This window comes from Microtus pennsylvanicus, chromosome 4 (genome assembly GCF_037038515.1).
Source record: "Microtus pennsylvanicus isolate mMicPen1 chromosome 4, mMicPen1.hap1, whole genome shotgun sequence".
NCBI lineage: Eukaryota > Metazoa > Chordata > Mammalia > Rodentia > Cricetidae > Microtus > Microtus pennsylvanicus.
The window spans coordinates 28251954-28273106 of NC_134582.1; the positions used below are offsets into that span (position 1 = coordinate 28251954).

General features: G+C 46.2%; 1 protein-coding gene across 1 annotated transcript in view; it reads right to left on the reverse strand.

Moving 5' to 3' along the window:
• Lmnb1 (lamin B1) overlaps window positions 1–19308 on the reverse strand; it is a 45326-nt gene extending 26018 nt beyond the window's left edge. The window contains exon 1 of the mRNA XM_075968633.1: window positions 18693–19308. Within this exon, the coding sequence (XP_075824748.1) occupies window positions 18693–19051 (359 nt within the window). The 5' untranslated portion in view covers window positions 19052–19308. The remainder of the gene's footprint in view (window positions 1–18692) is intronic.
• Between the last annotated feature and the right edge of the window lie 1845 nt (window positions 19309–21153).

The following is a 21153-nucleotide window of genomic DNA, read 5'->3' on the forward strand; positions in this document are numbered from 1 at the left end:
ACAGACATCATGACAGCACACACTCCTTCACATGGAATCTTTTTTTTTTTTTTTTTTTTTTTTTTTGGTTTTTCAAGACAGGGTTTCTCTGTAGCTTTGGTGCCTGTCCCGGAACTAGCTCTTGTAGACCAGGCTGGTCTCGAACTCACAGAGATCCGCCAGCCTCTGCCTCCTGAGTGCTGGGATTAAAGGCGTGCGCCACCACCGCCCGGCTTACATAGAATCTTTGATAGTAACAACTGCTTGTTGGTGCCAAAAGGCTTGCAAGCACCTTCTACTTCTATTAAGGTGATCTGAAATTTCCCTAATTACATGGAGTTCTATGTTGGAAAGCAATGTTCCATGGGGGTGGGGGGAGTCACACTGTATAGTCCTGACTAACCTGGAACTCTCTATGTAGATCAGGTTGGTGTCAAAATCATAGAGATCGGCCTTTCTCTGCCTCTGAGTGCTAGGAGAGTAAATAAAAGGTATGTGCCACCAAGCCCAGGAAATAATTGTGAACAATTACATTTTAAAAGACATAATGTTTGCAATTAAATAAATATTTACCATTAATTACACAGGAAAGCCTTCACTATATCAAGATTCTAAATATTTGCTCTTAATTAAAAGTGGAGTACTGCTAATATTAAAATAAAACAAAAAATAAATTGACTCAATAGTAAGAAAGCATAATTCAAGGAGAATTATTGGGGTATGACAAATATAGCACCAACAGAACCTTTTTTTTTTTGCCAAGTCCTGTATGCTTTAAGGCCACAAGATGGCAGACTTTAGCTGAAACTAGTCTAGAAGGGGCAAAGCAACCGTTTGAAATTTGAATTAAAACAAAACAAATGATAATCTCCTGTTTGGGCTGGAGAGACGGTTAAGCTCACTTGCTGCTCTATCAGGAGCTCCAGACTCTGAACCCCAGCTGCAAGGGGCTACACCCTCTTCTGCATTCAAGAGCACACAGACAGTCACACACCTCTTTTCTAAAAAGGATTCAACCTTGGAGAATTACAGCCAAACAAGCTCATTCAAGCCCTGGGTCCCCACAGGAATCCCGTGTAGAGGCCTGTGAAAAAGCCACAATTTTATCCCACCATAAAATGGCTAGTGCTGAATATATATCATGCTACCTAGGATCTAAGGGAAAATCACTCTTTGGAGACAAGTTTCATGTAGCCTGTTATCAGTCCAGAACTCACTACACAGCCAAGGACAACCCTGAAATTAGATCGTCCTGCCTACACTTCAAAGTGCTAAGATTACAGACACAGTCACAACCAGTTTACTGCATGCTGGCAACAGAACTCAAGCTTTCATATATATTAGGCAAGCACTCTACCAAACAAGTTATACCCCCCCCCCTTTTAAAAAAAGAAAGAAAAAGAAAACATTTTTAGAAGTTGTGAGGGCTGGAGAGATGGCTCAGCGGTTAAGAACACTGCCTGCTCTTCCATGGGTCCTGAGTTCAATTCCCAGCAACCACATGGTGGCTCACAACCATCTGTGATGAGGTCTGGTCCCCTCTTCTGGCCTGCAGGCATACAAGCAGACAGAATACTGTATAAATAATAAATAAATAAATAAATAAATAAAAAGAAGTTGCGAGATTTTTCAGGAGTCAAGAGCACTTGTTCTTGCAAAGAACCCAGATTCTATTCCCAGCACCTCCATGTACCCAGAGTGACTCCCTAACTATGTAACTCCAGTTTCTGGGAATCTGGCCCCTCTTCTGACCTCTGGGGGCACCAGGCATCCAAGTGGTGAACTGACATACATGCAGGCAAAACACTCATACACATAAAATAAATCTCAAAAGTATCAGTGTGAAGTGATAACCCTCTGGTTACAGGAACCACATTTACTCTGAGACCAATTCAATCAAGATCTGCCCTACAAGCCACCATAATCTTCCCTGAAGTAAGAAAACAGGTATCGTACCAGACCTCAAGGAGGGCTCCTACATCAGCCACTTACACACAGGTACATAAGAGTTAGAACAGAAGGCTCAGTCGAGTTCCTGAACTTGGAAACCTATTCATTTAACTGAGCAAACATTACTGAGGGTTTAGTATAGGCTACCTAAAACAGCAAGTTAGGCAAGTTGGGTAGAGTGGATTTTGCTTATGAATGTAGCAGTCTGGTGCTTTAGTGAAAGAAGGAGATGGACGTGTGGGTGTGCCTGCTATGGACACTGGTGGCAGACATTCCCTGCAGCTGCTCTTAGATCCCAAGTGATGTTTTTCTGTTGGCTTAGCAGGTACACACAAATCTACTGATAGTTTGATTATCATCTATGGCCCCCACAGCTCTGCAGTCAGCACCCTGCAGTCAGCACCCTGCTAGCCATTCAGGCCATGGCCTGGTGGGGATCCTGCAGCCCCGGCTCTCCCACAGCCACGATATATAGGCTTAAATTAAGTCTCTATTATTCTATTTATCAATAAGATAAAGAGTCAAAGGCTAGGGTGAAAACCTGCTAGCCCAAAGTGATTGAGTTTCAACTAGCTGACCTTGCTTTATGGCCAGAGACACTACAAGAGACTCTCTTCCCTGTCTCAGAACCAAAAAGGAAGTGCCAAACAAACTCAAGTCCCCGACCTTTCTTTCCTGAGTGTCTTCTCTTTCCAAATTGTTGGCTTCTCTATGGCCAATTCAGTCGGCTAGTCACTGGCTCCACCCCCTCCCAATTCAAGGTGTAACTCTATTGGCAAGTCTCAGGGTGTGATCAAAATATCCCATAGCACCCAAGCACCTTTCACCCCCAAACTAATGCTGTGTTCATGCATCGTTCTCCTCTTCTCCTGCAACCCCCAACATCAACAGGGAAATGCGGGTGCCTCCAGCCCCTGCATGAAGGGAGGGGAGCCCACTGGACCTCTGGACATGAGGCACACTGATGTAACACTGAGACACAGACCCAGTACTGTGGGAAACTTAGCTCCCTCAAGACTGAAGACTCAGGGCAAGGCCTCTGTAGAGACATTCCTGAATGTCCTATACAGAAATCTTGTAGATAACAATGGTCTTGTTAAATGTTAAATGACTCTGAGGCCATGGAGATTTCAGTAAGAGAGTACATGCCTGTCATATACAAAGCCCAGAGTGCAATTATAGTACCAAAATAACACCTTCCCAAGACTTTCACCCTACATAAAATGTCTTTTAAGAAAGAAAAAGGCACTATTTCTACATCTCTGATATTCACTTTCCTAAATGCCCTCCCTCTCACCCTGCCAATGCCTATGATTCATAAAAACACTCTCAAGATTATACCCATCTCCAGATGAGGGCCATCAGTCAGGAAGTTTTATGTCAGCTGAGTGGCCAATGCCAAGGGCACGTGGAGGCCAGTCGGTGAGTTAACAATGTGACATCCTCTCCCCACAGGTTTCTAGCTGCTTTCTTAGTTTTCATTCACTAAACATGGCACGGAGAGTGCAAATGCATCAGCACACAGGGCAGCACGGAAGCTGCAGGCCGGCATCCTAAAACAACGGTGTCACCTGTTGTGTGACACCTGACACTGTCAGGGTCAGCTCAGACAGGAATCCAAAGTTACTAGACAGTAGCAATGACGGCGCTGCAAAACATCCTCCTGACTGCAGTCTGTTCAGCACTACCGACCAGCCTAAGTAAACCATTTCTACCTCCAGAGAGATCAGAGTTTTCAATTAAATTCAACACGTGAATCTAATGCTATGAATATGCACACCACTGAAAACAAGTCATAAAACATTCCCTCAGACACTTCACACAGGAACCAAAGACAGCCGCATCCAAGAGCTAAGCTGTTTTATCCACTGTAGTTAGTACTCTATCCTGATGAAGAATTTCCATCCAGAGTTAATTTTCCTTTCAAGTGAACTTCAAGTTCACCAGGAACAGTAAGCAATTAACTAGGTCTAACCTCATCATTAAAGAAACAATCAGCTGGCAATTGTCCACTCACATTAAAATGTGAGAGCCCAACAGCTGCCTGCCTGCCGGAGCTGTACTTTCCCAAAAGAGCAAGGGCGGCCGGGGACACGCCCCACTCTCCGGGAACTAAACTGAAACTGCCCCTAACTGCACCAACGTGACAACGTTGCTTCCTTGTTCGGTGCTCACACGTGGCTCCTCAGCACCGCCACCTCTGAATGTGCGGGTATTTAGGGTGTTTTAATGGGTTGTTTTTATTTAGCCTTGACTTGTTTTCGGATCATCATGTAAACCCAGGCTTCAGCATCAGATACATTGGGCTCTGGAACTGTGTGTCTGACCATCACCACCTGTCTGTCTGTGTCCTACATTTCCAGGAATACTCTACTCTGTCTACATCAGTCTTTCCAACTAAAACAATTTCAGCACTACTGGAAACAATGCTCAATGGAGCTGGGCACACATCTTTAAGCCTAGCATTCGCGAGACAGAACCAGCCCAATCTATACAGCAAATGAATTCCAGGCCAGCCAGGCTACAAAGTCACGCATGCGCACACACATACACACACACACACACACACACACACACCTCAATAGATGTTCAGAAAATTATTCAAGGCCTATATTGATAACAATGGCCACTTAAAAATGAACTAGTAAGTCCATCATATCAGAATTTTCTTCCTAAACCATATCAGTATTTTCTTCCTATATATTAATATGTTAGTTTCTTTTTTTCTCCTTTATTTTTTGTTTTTTTGAGACAGGGTTTCTTTGTGGCTGCCTCTGCCTCCCAAGTGCTGGGATCAAAGGCATTTTTGACATTTCATAGTTTGAGTATAGTCAGGCTAGCCTTTAACACTATATATAGGAAAAGGTCTGGCACTAAACTCCTGATCCTCCTGCCTCCATCTCTAAATGCTGGGATCACAGGTATGCTTAGCTGCGCACCATACACATTTGAAAAAAATTAATAAAAGGAGAACCAAGGTTTTGTATAAAGCAAAAAAAAAATCATCAGGCCAAATTCTAAGAACAAATACTTAAATCCTAACAAGCAAGGTGTAGTGAGTGGCACTCATCTACGGAACACTAAGGGTGGGACATGCAGAGTTCAAAGCCAGCCTCAACTATACACAGTGAATTCCTTTGTACCCCCACTTAAATGAACGTAATTAGAAGCTCATTACAGAATAGCTTTAGTTAAGTGTCAGGAAATGATTACCCTTCTAGTATTACACCTGACAGAAATAAATGCTCACCCAAGTGAAATTTCTAGTTTGACCAGTCACACACTACAAAGAATGAACAATTTCTAAACCATTCAGTGTAGCTGTGGGTGAGGAGGAATCTATGCACTTTTAGGTCAAGACAGAGAAAAATGCCTAAATTGGGATCCTTTTACAGGAGTGTTACAATTTTTATTTTCTCAAGTACATCTGTCGTTGTTATTCGATTTTTCACATACAAAAGGACATGTGTAAAAGTTACATTAAGGGGCTAGTGAGTTACTTCTAATGCCAGTGCTGGGGACAGATCCTTGGAGCTCACTAGTCAGCTAGCCTGGCCTACTACTCGGCAAGCCTCAGAAACAGTGAGACCCAGCAGCAGCTCCAGAGTTAGGACACAGGAGGATAGCCTCCGGCTTCCACAGGCAAGCAAATACACGCCCTAACATTAATATTCAAGAGCCTGAGGCAGGGGAGGTGGGTGGCAAGACCAAGACTGTTATCTCCAGTGTTAGGAGGAAGGAAATCCCCGCGCTATGGGCTTCGGCAGATTTTTAACCTTCCCCGGGTAAAAAAGGTCATCCTACGGTGCAGAGCAAGCTCAGGACCTGCTAGTTCCATTTGGAAACCTCAACTCAAAGCCAACGACAAAAGAGTGAACAATGAGACCTAAACCACGGGTGTCTGGGTTGGCAGAATAGCTACTGTCTGAGAAAAAGGTCATTTCTAAAGACTAAATGTACATGGAATCTTCCTAAGACTTTCACAAGGCCATATATGCACAAATGTAGACAGGATAAAAGATGCTTGCTAAGTGAGAAAATTACAGGACTATTCTCACTCTACAATTCTGGAGCATAAAGGGGACACATAACTTTTCGCTTGTAGCTGTAATCTAAATTATTCTATAAAAAGTTATTATTTCTAATTATCACAAAACAAGACCTTTTGTTGTTTTGCAGGGTTTCTCTGTGTAGTCTTGGCTGTCCTGGAATTCCCTTTGTTGACCAGGCTGGCCTTGAACTCAGAAATTGCCTGTCTGTGTCCCCCTCCCCCATCCCCAGTGCTGGGATTAAAGGTGCACACCACCAGGTGCAGCAGCACGTAAAAAGAGAATGTTTAAAGGGCTGGAAACCAAGCCACAGTGGCCCTGCACTCTAGGCTGTTCCTGTTCTGATTCCCATAGGGTTCTTCGGAACAGCCGTAGAGGGCAGCTGCACTCCAAACACTGGCCCATTCACTCACACAACAAATAATGTCACAGCTCAGAATCCACATTGAGAGAGAGAGAGAGAGAGAGAGAGAGAGAGAGAGAGAGAGAGAGAGAGAGAGAGAGAGAGAGAGAGAGAGAAATTGCCAGTCAGGCCAACAATCCTACACTCAGGAGGCTGGAGCAGGAGTGCTCAAGGGCAAGGCCAACTAGAGACAAAGACCAAGTTACCAAAATAAACAAATCTGCTTTCCTAAAACCAAATAGTCCTATTTCCTAATAGGCTCAAGTTTCATGATAACATGAGTTTACCCCACTGTTACTGACCATTTTCAAAACTGTGTGAAGGGGGAAAGGACATGAGCCACAATATTTCTCATGAGGAAACCTAATGAACTTCCCTGCAATTAAAGTAAGTATACTACACAAAATACCCAATAATCCTGTAAGAACAATTCCCACCAGCAAGGGTTTCCTCTGACACAGGCAAAGAGTACAACGCATTATGCACGCTACGAGCTGCTAGGGTCACTAATGGTAGAATAAACCATTATTGACAAATGCGCAGAATCCAGTAAGAAGCAAAGCAATTCAAACAAATCAAAATAGGAAAAGAATAAATGAGACTCGAACTGAACTACGGAACATTTCTCTCATCAGTATCAGTTAAGATATTGGTCCTTGCACAAATATCTAAAGCCAGTAACTTCCTCTTCTAAAGTAGTACGTGATATAATTTGTGATATTATACATATATATAATCTACAAATATTCTCCTCCATACTTCAAAGCATTCTAGATTACCTATAACACTTAAGACTATGAATACCATGAAAAAGTTCTACTATAGTGGTTTTTCAATCTGTGGGTTGTGACCCCTTTGAGGTCTCCTAAGACCATCAGAAAACACAGATATTTACATTACAATTCATAACAGCAGCAAGATTACAGCTTCATATGAAGCAGAAAGAAAATAACTTTATGGTTGGGGTCACAACAGGAGGAACTGTATTAAAGGGCCATAGCATTAGGAAGGCTGAGAACCACTGCTCTACTATATTTGGTGAATAAGGGCAAGAGTCCTTACACATTTATATGGATGCAAGTTTTACTTCCAGTTGAACCTCGATGTAGAGAGCTAACTATGTACTAATTATATAAAATCATTTCTCTATCTACTAGTCACATGAGCCAACAGCACAAAAGCATTTCCAAGAGAGCATGAGGAATACTTCAAAGATGATGATCTAAGTGGTCCTACCAAATTCTAGACTACGGAAGATATGCTGGCAAAGCAGAATGGAAGAGATCAACGCCACTACATAGCACCCACTCAATAATGCAATTCACACATGGATGTAAAGACCAGAAGTGAAAAAGAAGGTAATCTTTTCTTTTTTTTTTTTTTGTGTTTGTTTGTTTTTCGAGACAGAGTTTCTCTGTGGCTTTGGAGCCTGTCCTGGAACTAGCTCTGTAGACCAGGCTGGTCTTGAACTCACAGAGATCCGCCTGCCTCTGACTCCCGAGTGCTGGAATTAAAGGCGTGCGCCACCACCGCCCGGCCAAGGAAGGTAATCTTAAATTACACTCACATACATGGACAAGCATACACACATGGCACACCTCGGATGGTCACTGTGGCTTGTTTTCTTGTTTTCAAGGTACGCATCACAAGTCTGAATCAGAAGTCAGGGGAAGTGTTCCCTGACTAAATCGGCAGTGAGCCCAGAGAGCGGGAACCTGGTAAAGGAAAGGTTTCAGAATGGCTTTCACGTTAGTAGACATCCGTCAGATATGCATCAATCGGATGAAACACACACTGTCGAGGAGACACACAGCAGGGAGCCAGTCCACCAAGGGAAGAACCTTACTTAGGTAGAGCAACAAGTCCCAATTTGCTCAAGACCACTTCACGTGTGCTTGCTGTCCTCTTCGAGAGGATCCGGGTTCAATGCCAGCACCATACACAAGGCAGCTCACAATCATCTACACCCAAGGGACACAACACCCTCTTCTGGTCTCTAAAGGCACCAGGCACTTATGTAGTGCCCAGACACATATGCAAACAAAACATTCACACACTAAATAAAAAATAAAAGAGGGGCTGGAGAGATAGCTCAGCAGTTAGGAACACTGACTGTTCTTCCAGAAGACCTGGTTCAATTCCCAGCACCAACATGGCAGCTCACAACTGTAACTCCAGGATTTAGCGCCCTCCACACAGACATACATATAGGCAAAACACCAATAAAAAAACAAATTTTAATAAATAATTATGAAAGAAGAATCTCTCCTGAGGGTTGGAAAGATGGCTCAGTAAGTAGGAAGGAGTGCTTGGTGTGCAGAGTTCAGATTCCAGCACACAGACAGCTGCACACACCTGTATCAGTACCCGTGGAGGTGGGGCACACAGGGTGAGGGGTCACTGGGACTTGCTAGCCACCAGCGCAGCTCCAGGTTGAGTCAAAGAGAGTCTCAAAAGGAGTAAGAAGGAACAGAGCAGGATGCCTCAAGCCTTAGAACTTTCCCTTTGGTCTCTGCCAGTGCATGCAGACAAGAGTACCCACATGCGCCTGGGGTGCAGTGGTGGCACACGCCTTTAACTCCAGCACTTGAGGGCAGAGACAGGCGGATCTCTGCGAGTTCAAGCCCAACCTAATCTACAGAGCGAGTTCCAGGACAGCCAGGACTACTGGGGGAGGGGGCAGGGTGGGAACCTACACACACATCATATAAGGAACGGGCACACACAGAGATATCTCCCACACAGCACTTGCCCGGCTGCCCGCCGTGTACGAGGCTCTGGTTCAAGCACCAACACAGCAGCAAACTTAAAAAGTCCTCTTCCCTTTGCTGCCAACGTTCTTGTGGGTTAAACCAGGGTCTGTGCCCTCTAGCTGCCTTTGTTCCCCTACATTCCACCGACACCAGGCTTCCCCCACAACAAAAGCCATCTCTCAGGCACCAAAGACAATAGACAGGCTTTAGGCCTTAACCACTCCCCACCCCATCTAGTTCAATGACAACTCTTTTTCTCTGATATTACAAAGCATCTCCACTGAGTCTCCCCTACCCTCTACCTCACCTCCAGTACCTCAGAACTCTAAATGCCAGCTGACATCTCCACCTCAAAGCCAAACAAGCACCACTAACTTGTCACTACCCAGGCAGGACCCTTCAGAACAGTTCCTTCACTAGCAACCTGTCATCCCTGGTTGACACGACCCTATGCAGTGGTCACCCTAGACTCCTTCCTAAACCCTATGCCCACCCAAATCTCTTAGATCCACCTTCTCTCGTTCCTGACAACCTCAGGTCCAAGGGCTACTTTCCTTACTTCCAAGTGTCCCATGAGTCCCTGTCTTTTTATTGTGCTAACACAGCCAGATCCAAGTCACTCTTGTAAGAGGTCCCTCAGAACTAAGATGCAATCCTCCCCATACACCTTAGTTATATGAATTTCTGGTACTCAGGGCAATTGCACCCTATTTTTTTCTATTGAAAAAGGAACTCAATACTTAGACATCACCGCCTCCCCTGACTCCTACTGAGCCTCAGGCAGCAGCCACGTTTCTCTAGAGCACCAGGTGTCAGTAGCGCTTATTGCCTGCACTAGTGCACTTCACGGTACCACAGTACTGCAATGCTGGCTTTTGGATCCCACTCTAGACCGTATGCAACGTGATAATGGGGACAGTATCCTGCTCTGTTCCTACCACCTGCTGCAAAGACTTAGCACACGGATCTGTTCCAGTGGGTGCTCAGTACAAAACGGAGCCACATTTCTGTTACAGGGATTAAAGATTTAGAGAGGCATTAATTTCTCTTAAATTATTAAGGCATCAAGTAAAATAGGACAGCAGCTTTGTACAAAGGAGAAAAGAAAGCTTACTAATTTACTTTCACCCATTTCTTAAGAAAAAAATATTTATTTTATTTGGGAATGGAGCAATGGCTTAGTGGTTAAGAGCACTGGCTGGTCAGAGCTCAGGCCAGGGTTCCCACCAACATCCACAGAGCAGTTCACAGCAATCTATACCCCTAGGTCCTGGAGATACAACGCCCTCTTCTGGCCTCCACAGGCAACAAAAAGGTATGTGGTGCAAAGACATATGTGCAGGCAAAATACCCATACACATTAAAGCATTTTAAGTTTTAAGTTCTTTAAAAGATGTATGTGTCTGAGTATGAGCACAGAAGTGAGGGTGCCTAGGGAAGCAGGTGTCAGATTCCCAGGAGCGGGAGTCACAGGTGCTTGTAAGGCACCTGAGGTGGGTAGGGGTAGAGCTGAGTCTCTGGAGGAGCAATAAGTCACTTAACCATGGAGCCACCTCTCCAGCGCCATCTTCACCTACTTATAAGCAAAGGACACCCTCAGTATTTCAAACAGCATTTAAATCACTGTACCCTCCTGACAAATCCCAAACTACCAGCACCATGAAAACCACACAGCTGGTAGGTACCACTGCCAAAAGCAGCAACCTGTGGGCCCTGGAAGCCAGCAGTCCTGTAAGATTTCTCGTCCAAATGTCAGATGTCAGTGCTCTGGGAGACTGCTTCCTGTCAGGAAACCAGCGGAGTCAGAGACCACACCAGTGCGATGAAATGAGAGTGTGCAGAGCCCAGAGCAGGCTGTTCGACAGGCGGAGCAGTCATCACTGCACCTCCAACCATTCATCTCTAGAACCCCAGACAAATCGACCTCAGAGCCCCATTTCCTACACCAGCAGGGTGATCGCAGAGCTTACACCACGGGATCTGTGGAAAAGCTTCCAGTCCAGTCTGACCACAGAACAAAAGGGAAGTGAGCCTTTTGTCCAGCTTTACTGGAGACACTAACTAGCCCTCCAGTCTGTCCTCTGCCTACAGAACCAGCTGATTAGAGCAGCTGCTCTATCAGCAGCCAAAGTTCCCCGACTCGATCTATAGCAACAGATCTAAATGAAGTGAAAGCATCAGAACAAGACATTTTTAAAAGACCAAGCAAGTGGGTTAGCCAAAGCCTAGCACAAATGACATTAATTCAAACTTAATTCCAGAGTAGACAGAAAATTTTGCTGTTAGCATCATAAACATAAAATGCCAAGAATTAGAATCAACTTCCAGAAACTTAGCCACTGCTCCTAGGACCAAATGTTAGTAAAACTGCCATGCCTTTACCCAGTGGCTAATACTTAACCAGTAAATTAGGCAACATGTAACCACCAGTAACCTGACACTGCTTGCCAGAAGGCTCCTGGGTGGACATGGCACTCTGGCCCGAGATATTGGCTGGCTTCAGTCAGCACAAAGTTTCTCTCTTTGGTCACAGCAAACGACAGGGCCGGTACAAGTTATCCTGTCACACCTTTAAAATATGCTTACTCATGGCACTGAGCACATTGACCGCCATGTAAAAAGTGCACCGGAAAATGTAATAAAACATTACTAGCCTCCAAATGGATCAAAGACCTCAACATAAAGTCAGCCACACTGAACCTCATAGAAGAGAAAGTGGGAAGTAACACTTGAACGCATTGGCACAGGGAACCACTTCCTAAATAGAACCCCATCAGCACAGACACTGAGAGAAACAATTAATAAATGGGACCCCCTGAAACTGAGAAGCTTCTGTAATGCAAAGGACACAGTCAACAAGACAAAATAACAGCCTACGGAATGGGAAAAGATCTTCACCAACCCCACATCAGACAGATATACAAAGAACTCAAAATATACAAAAAACTCAAGAAACTGGTCATCAAAAGAATAATCCAATAAAAAAAAATGGAGTACAGACCTAAACAGAGAACTCTCAACACAGGAATCTAAAATGGCTGAAAGACACTTAAGGAAATGTTCAACATCTTTAGTCATCGGAGAAATGCAAATCAAAACAACTCTGAGATTCCATCTTACATGTTTAAGAATGGCCAAGATCAAAAACACTGATGACAACTTATGCTGGAGAGGTTTTGGGGAAAAGGGAACACTTCTGCATTGCTGGTGGGAGTGCAAGTTGGTACAGCCCCTTTGGATGTCAGTGTGGTGATTTCTCAGAAAATTAGGAAACAACCTTCCTCAAGACCCAGTAATATCACTTTTGGGTATATATCCAAAGGATGTTCAATCGTGCCACAAGGACATGTGCTCAACTATGTTTATAGCAGCATTGTTTGTCTTAGCCAGAATCTGGAAACAACTTAAATGCCCCTCGATCGAAGAATGGATAAGGAAAATGTGGTACATTTACACAATGGAGTACTACACAGCAGAAAAAAATGACAACTTGAAATTTTCAGGCAAGTGGATGGAGCTAGAAAACATCATTTTGAGTGAGGTAACCCAGACACAGAAAGACTCATGTACTCACTCATAAGTGGGTTTTAAACATAAAGCAAAGAAAACCAGCCCACAAGCCGGGCGATGGTGGCGCACACCTTTAATTCCAGCACTCGGGAGGCAGAGGCAGGCGGTTCTCTGTGAGTTCAAGACCAGCCTGGTCTACAGAGCTAGTTCCAGGACAGGCTCCAAAGCCAGAGAAACCCTGTCTCGAAAAACCAAAAAAAAAAAAAAAAAGAAAAAGAAAGAAAGAAAACCAGCCCACAAATCACAATCCCAGGGACCCTAAGAGAGACATACATAGATCTAATCTACATGGGAAGTAGAAAAAGACAAGATCTCCTGAGTAAATCTGGAGCATGGGGACCATGGGAGAGGGCTGAAGAGAAGGGGAGAGGAAGGGAGGGGAACAGAGAAAAATGTGGAGTTCAATAAAATCAATTAAATAAACTTAAATAAAAAAATTACTTGCCGGGGGAGGGGGAGGGAAATGGGTGGTGGGGAGGAGGAGGCAGAAATCTTTAATAAATAAATAAATTTAAAAAAAATAAATAAAATGGATAATAAAAAAATTACTTGCCTATATCATAAACTTCTTTTCTGTCACACACAATTATTCAGAACTCTTCTCCATCTCTTAACATGCTTTATTGAGGTGGGGGTCAGGGGTAAATCAGAGAACAACTTGAGTCTGTTTTCTGGGGAGCAAACTCAGGAAGAACTAAGTGCTTTTACCTGCTGAGCCATGTCACTGGCCGTGGTTTGTTATCCTGGTACAAGCTCTCACTCTGCAACACAACCCTTCCTTGAACTCAAGTGATCCTCCTGCCTCTCGGCCTAAGTACAAGGATCACAAGTATGAATCACTGGGTTCTCAGACTTAATTCTAGGAGACAGATGGCTGGTTTAAATTTCCTGCTTGGTGTTCATCTGTTTTTTCATTTCTCTTGTATAGTTTTTAATTTTATTACGGTATGTGTGTATGCTCACAGATGCTTGTGTACCATTGCCTATCAGTGGAGGCCAGAAGCCAGCTCAGGGGCCGGTCCTCTCCTTCTGCCGTGGATGGAACTAAGGTCAGACTTTGGCAGCAAGCCCTTTTACTTTTTGAGCCCTCTCGTCAACCCTGAAAACATTTTTAAGTCCCCAAAGATAATAGCCAAAGCATAGTCTCTTTATCATAGAATACTAAAAGAGAGGGGTACACTGGTTGGTGGCCATCTTTGGAGCCTAGAAATAGACACCTGTCACCAGCTAATAACTGGGCTCATTCTTACCGTGTGCACGGTAGACCTTAACTCGGGTATTGTAGGGAGTTACAGGACATATCAGAGGTAATATCTAGGCAAATGAAGTCACCAAACCAGTGACTTCAAAGAGGAAAAGGACAACATAGTTCATTGTGCTTCATCTTCCATCCTGTGTTTACTTCCTTGAAACTGAGTACTCCAAAAGATTGCATTATACCCTAAATTATACCAACAATTCCAACAGGTATCTTTCTATCTTTCTTTGCAAACAAAGGAAAGAAAGGTTTGGACAGCCTAATTACTTAGGGCTGTTCCCTGGACTTTCACATCCTTTTGCAAGGTTTAGCCATCAAAGCCCATGTGTTAAAGGCCTGTCCCAGGTGTACTGAAGTAATGGCTGTATGGGAGCCTAGACTAGCTTGCCTGAGGCTGTCGATAGGGAAGCAGTTACCAGATTCCAGGAGCACCAAGAATTTTCATGAATGCTTCTGGAATTTGGTTTGGTTTGGCAAGAGGATGTTCGGGTTTTTGATTTGAGAGACTTTTTGAAACAAGTCTCTGTCAATACCTCAGGCTGACGTCACACTTGCATCCTTCCGGTCTCAGCTTTCCAAGGGCAGCCACACAACCTGGACCCAATTCTTGAGTAAGGCATTGCTATACATTAAGGAACCAAAAGGTGATGTTTTTTTTAAGACCACACTACAACTGCTTCCTTAATATATGTTTGCCTAAATGGTAATTACTCCATAAACACTGGCTCAAAATAAAAGTGTACATATGGGCTGGAGAGATGGCTCAGAGGTGAAGAGCACTGACTGCTCTTCCAGAGGTCCTGAGTTCAATTCCCAGCAACCACATGGTGGCTCACAGCCATCTATAATGAGATATGGTGCCCTCTTCTGGCATACAGGCAGACATGGAGGCCGAATGTTGTATCCATAATAAATAAATCCTTATAAAAAAAAAATCTGGGCGGTGGTGGCACACACCCTTAATCCCAGCAAAGGCAGGCAGATCTCTGTGAGTTCGAGGCCAGCCTGGTCTACAAGAGCTAGTTCCAGGACAGGCTCCAAAAGCTACAGAGAAACCCTGCCTTAAAAAAACCAAAAAAAAAAAAAGTTCACTTATTATTTTTAAAAAAGTTCAAGAACCAAACAGACTCAAACCAACAATAAAACAATCCTTCTTTTTCATCTTCCAAATTACACTTCCTTTATTGTTCGAAGGTAACTCATTTAAAGGATTATGGGTTACTCTGCTAATACTATCTATCCCTCTCACTGGACACCAATAAAGACAGCCTGTACTGGGCATGGTGGCACAAGCCTTTAATCTCAGCGTTTGGAAGGCTAAGGCCAGTCAGTCTGAGGCCAGTCCCTTCTACATAGAGTTCCAGGTCAGCCAAGGTGACAGAGTGAGGCCTGATCTCAAAGGGAAAACCGTGGGCTGGTGGGATGGCTCAGACGGATGCAGGAGCTTGTTAGGAAGCCTGGCTGCCCAGAGTGGATCTTCAAAAGTCCATGGAAAAGTAGACAGGGTACCGGGGCCCACAGAATTGTCCTCTGACCCCCTTACACTAGCCCTAGGATGCACACCCACAATCCCTACCCACAAATTAAAAATAATAATCAGGATGCGTGTGATCGTGCAAACCTTTTGATCCCAGCATTAGGGAAGCAGAAGTATGTAGATCTCTGTAAGTTCAGTCAGTCAGACTGTTCTACACAGTGAGTTCCCAGCCAGCCAAGGCTATATAGTGAGAGAGAGCCTATCTCAAAAACAAAACAAAATAAAATTAATGCCATTATTGAGCTACACAGGACACGACAAAGTCCAAATAAAAGGACACTACCACTGGAGTGTTGGAGTGGAGAACCGTGATGTCAGAGATGCACCTGGTCCTGACCTTTGAAGTCTATGTGCTGTGACACAAATCTAAAGGACATATACCCAAGACACCACGAAAGATCATTTCCAATTGTCATCTCTAGACAATTCTTTGCTGCTCAACTTTACTCTCCTTTCATTGTTTATTACCTAGATTATACCATATGTTCTAAGATACAGAAATAATCCTATGCTGTTTTCATTTTTTCATCCTGCTGAAGCCAACATGTGACTGGTCCATAACATTTACAACTACAGTCCACCAGGTGGCAGTATTACTGCTGTGTAGCAAACCTCCAATGGTATCCTCTGGAAAGATTTTATCAGAGCCCCAGCATCAAAATGCCTCAGACCACACAAGACCATTTTTGTTTATTTGCTCTGTGGTCTCTCCCACTGCACCCTAAAATTAGAAAATTGTTTTTTTTTTAATCCGTGACCTCAATACACAAAACAGTAACTGGTACATACCAGATGTTTGATCTATGTAACACTTTACTATCTCTGAAATTGAGAATGGGTCCAAGACACGGGCTGGCCCTGATTTTGTTTTTCTTTCTAGTGATGCACTAATAATCGCCAAGTTTTTGTTTTCTTTGCAATGTGCACTGGTGCTTTGCCTGCATGTATGTCTATGTGAGGGTGTGGGATTCCCCAGGAACTGGACTTACAGACAGCTGTGATCTGCCATGTCGGGGCTGGGAACCCAGGTCCTCTGGAAGAGTAGTCAGTGCTCTAACCATCTCTCCAGCCCCACAGTCGCCAAGTTCTACAAGCACTGACATCTAAACTTTGAAGAAATGCAGTAAGAAAATATCAGAAGAAGGTGAGGAGTACCTTTAATCCCAGCACTAAGGCAAGGGAAGGCTAGCCAGGACTACATAGTTGAGGTCCTGTCTTTAAAAAAAAAAAAGAGGAAGATAAAGAGAAAACAGTATCCGTGAATGAATGATTATTTCAAAAGATGACCCCAAGTGTTGGTAAATCCAAGACACAGAAATTAAAGGTTGTGGCTGCCAGGACAGGCACTGGGCCTTAGCGCCAACACTGAAGAAGGGCAAGGTGGAACTGCTTAAGTTCAAGAGTAGAAGACCAATTTCAGCAACTGAAAACCGGTCTCAAAAGAGAGGTGGGAAATGGGGGGGGGGGGTACAAAAGAGCTCTGGGCATAGTAGGCATGCCTTTAATTCCAGCTAGAAGGCAGAGGCAGGTGGAACACTATGATTTGATGACCAGCCTGGTCTAAAGAGAACTCCAGGCCATCCAGTGCTACACACTGAGATTCAGTGTCAAAAAAACAATCAGGGCTGGAGAGATGGCTCAGCGGTTAGAAGCAGCTAACTTCTAGGAAGGGTGGATGCCCTTCGGGTGGACTCAAGTTCCATTCCCGGCACCCACGTGGTGGCTTATTTAAGTCAGTTACTCTAGTTCCAGAGGATCCAACACCCTCTTCTGGCCTCTACCAGGAATACACGTGGTTCAGACACACGAGGGCAAAACACCCATACACTTAAAATAATGAGAGAGGCAGGAAAGACATGCTGTAATAGATGGGCAAGCCCAAGAACTGCAGGCTAGCCTGGAGAACAGAGAACCGCCTTGTATCAGAAAAATGTAAATGTTCATTTTAAACCAGCCTATACACTGTTTGATTGTTACCACCCACGCTTTTACAAGTCATTTTTAAATATCTGATAAGGTGCACGCTTCCAAAGAAAAGTAACGAGTCAGGGAAATGAGAGATATCCCGGGGCAAATGGTCAAAGTCTGAATCAGACACCTCCCAAACAAATCTGCTGGCGGTGGCAAAGGATCGTAAATTACAGACTGAAATGCAGCAAATCTGTAACGTGACGCCAGCACTTGTTGCATACAACTGAGTCACACATTTTACCCATCAGAAAATCAAGGACAGGACAACAAAGATGTACCAGGGTCTGAAAACTCAGTCCCCATCGGGATTACAAGCTCTTCCTCACTCAAACACATTTTCCGTGGCACAGTGACAGCACCACAGGCGGCAGGTATGCGGGGTATGGGTCCGCAGTACCGTCTCTAGGAAAAGCATTATTCTACAGGAGGACTGAAGCAGGGAAGACAGCGCTATCGCTGGCGGGATGGGCGATTCGCGAGTCAGAGGCTTGACGGTCGTGGCCTACGGAAAGCCCAGTTAAAGGAATCTGGGGCGCAGAGTACCCAGGACCCGGGCGCCACCAGAGGACATCCTACGCAAAGCAAACTCTCCAGCTTGGAAACCCAGCTAGCCCTAGGCCAAAGGCGTGCAGCTCAGTCCCCGCCCTTCCCGCGTCGTGAAGGCAGGGCGCAGATAGCTGGCAAAATGTCACAGGGCCGAGACTGAGCGCGCCAAAGCAAGACCCACCCCCGGGAGCTGCGGATGCTCGGGGCCCGTCCCTCCCCTTCCTCCTCCCGCCTAGAACTCATTCATTCTTCTGGCGATTGGCGAGTCCACCCGGCCCAGCCGCCCTAGTCCAGCAAACCCACCAGATGCTTTGTCTCCCACCCGCCGGAAACCGGGGCGCGCACTCGAGCGCGCGCAGTGGCATCAGCTCCCCGCACCCGGGGCCTGCAGATGGGGGAGGATATGGGGTCCCGGGGTCAAGTCCCAGGCCCCGCATTGAACCCAACCACCTAGAAATTATCGCTACAACCCCACCTTCTCCACAACTCGAGTACCTCTCCATGACATCCCCGTTCAACTCTAAATCACTAGATCCCCTCCTCTGCTTTCAAGACACGAGGGCCCTGTCCCTTTCGGAAGGACGAGGCACCCGGCCTGTGCTGTCCCTTCCCCGGAGCCCGGCTCCCGATGGCGTCCCGAGAGCCAAGCGGCGTTGACGATCGAGCCCGTACTCACTTGAGCAGCAGCTGGTCGTGCTCGGCCTTGAACTTGCCCAGCTCGATCTGGAGCTTGGCGCGCTCTCGGGCCGTGTCGTCGAGGGCGCGGCGCGCGTCGGCCAGCTCCGTCTCGTAGAGAGCCTTGAGCCCGGTGAGCTCCCGGCCGCGCACCTCCTCGCGCTCGGTCACCTGCAGCTGCAGCGCGCTGTTCTCCGTCTCCAGGCTGCGCACCTTGTCGATGTACACCGCCAGGCGGTCGTTGAGCTCGCGCAGCTCCTCTTTCTCCTGCAGCCGCGACATGCGCGTGGGGCTGAGCGGCGTGGAGGGGGCGCTGACGCGGCTGCCCGCCCGCTGCTGCACGGGGGTCGCGGTCGCCATGGCGGGGCGGCGGGATCGAAGGTACAAACCGCAGGCCGGGGACCGAGGGCAGCTGGGATGGCGGCTGCGGCGGCTACCGCACAAAGAGCGAAGCGGGAGGGCCGCGGAGAGGGCGATCGCCGGCGAGACGCTCTTTGTAAGCGCACACGCACACTCGCCGACGCGCGCGGGAAGAGGCCGGGGCAGCCCGGAGGCAGAGAGGGTGCACGCCGCGGACGCGAGGCTCCCGCCCGCTGCACTTTGTTTCCTCTCGAGCTGCTCCGAGCGGCGGGCGGGCCTGGGAGGAGGGCGGCGAGAGGCGGGCAGGAGGCGAGGCGCGGGGGGCGGAGGTGGCACGGGCCGCGCTCCGCAACATGGCGGAGCCCCCACGTGACCGCCGCCGGCCAATGGCGAGCGGGCGGCGCGCCCCTGCGACTCGCGGAGGGGGCTCGGCCTGGAAATTCAAAATCTGACCCCCGGGCAACCGTCGGCCTCGCTCTCGGGCTTGGGCGTGGCGGGGAGGGGCGCCCCGAACTGCTCGTTCCTCAGCCGGGAGCCCAGAGCCCGCCGGAGCTCGTGCTCTCCCCCTGGGGACCCCTGGAAGGGCCGGGCCTGCAAATGGCGGGAAAGAGCCCGAGGTTTCCGGGGCGGGTCCGCGCCGCCTCCTGCTGCTGACCGTTCAGGGAAATTCAAATGTAAACGAGTCCGGCCGCGGGCGCCGCGACCTCCACCCGGAGGCCTGACCTAAATGGGTGCCTGCGGGCCCCAGCTCGGCTTGACGGTCCCCAGTGCCAGCCTCTCTTGGATGGGAAACGGTTCGCGGCAGCACCTAGCTGTGCTGAAGCCGACAGCTTGTTTATCACGGGATAAAGCGACATTGCTTCTGAAATCAGCATTTGCTAGCAATGATTTGCGGCCCCGGATCCGTTTCTTGGTGTACGATTTTGTCAAATCAGAAACAGCCCACGAATGATCGTCTTAACACGACTAATAGGATAAGCTGTTGTCGTGGTTCATTAAATTAAGATTAATAAAAAGTCTGGGCTTGTGAAAATTGAAATAACTTGTTTTGTTTTAAAAAGTTACTCCATAGCAGAATTGGCCGCTAAATTGGTTTTGATTTTGGGACCATGTCCTGGTGGCTAATCTAGGATTTGTGGCAATCTGGCCTCCGGAGTGCTGGGTTTACTGGTAAGAGCTACCACCCTGAGGTCATTTTCGAAGTTTTTTCAGACCTCCTGTGGAAAGTGATAGCAACCTTGCACTGCTTTGGACAACCTGCGCCTCTATGGATAGAATCTCTCAGACTCAGACTGCAGGTTTGCAGTAGATACGTTGTATTTTGTGTGTGAGTTCAAAGGGGTCAAAGGAGACCAGACACACCATGTCTTTCCACGGCGGATTCCCGGGATGGAAGGGAACTAAGGCATGGCAACAAATAGCTTTACCAGCTGATCCGTCCTGCCCATCCCAGAAAGGTGTGTCATTATGAGGCTATTATACCACTATTTCCTCTTGGGAAAATGAAAGGATTCCAAGTTTCCAGAGAAGATGTGTAAAGATTAAGTAAATTATATGAAATGTGTTGAAACACTGTATCACAGATAGTAGCTCATGCTAATTGTTACTCAATTTCTGCAATCAAAGCAATGAAAAAAATTAGATTTAGATAGTCGCCCATTTATTTTTGCTAAATGTACACTTGCTTTACTTTTCCCACACCAAACTACTGGTTGTGTGTCCTACCCTGGTTCTTTCCTGTGCTCCTCATCCAAATGATTTCTGAAATCCCATCACCTCCAGAGTTTTAGAACTAAAAATTGCTTTAAGTGTGATGAGAATACTTGTATGTTGAATATTCAAATATAGTGCGTTGTTTATCCTATAAAACTTGTCAGGGCACACATCTAATTATTGGTTGTTTTATATATGCCCCACCAAGTTCCAGCATGCCGTGCCTTTGTTTTCCTCTTCTATAGTTCAACTGGAATGGCCACTACAACTTACTACTTATAGAGAGAGCTTACAGGGTTCTGCCCAACTTCCTGTGTATCATTTGGATCTGGGATGGAAACTGTAGGATACCCAAGAGATCTGGGAAGAAGGGGACCAGACTGAGATGG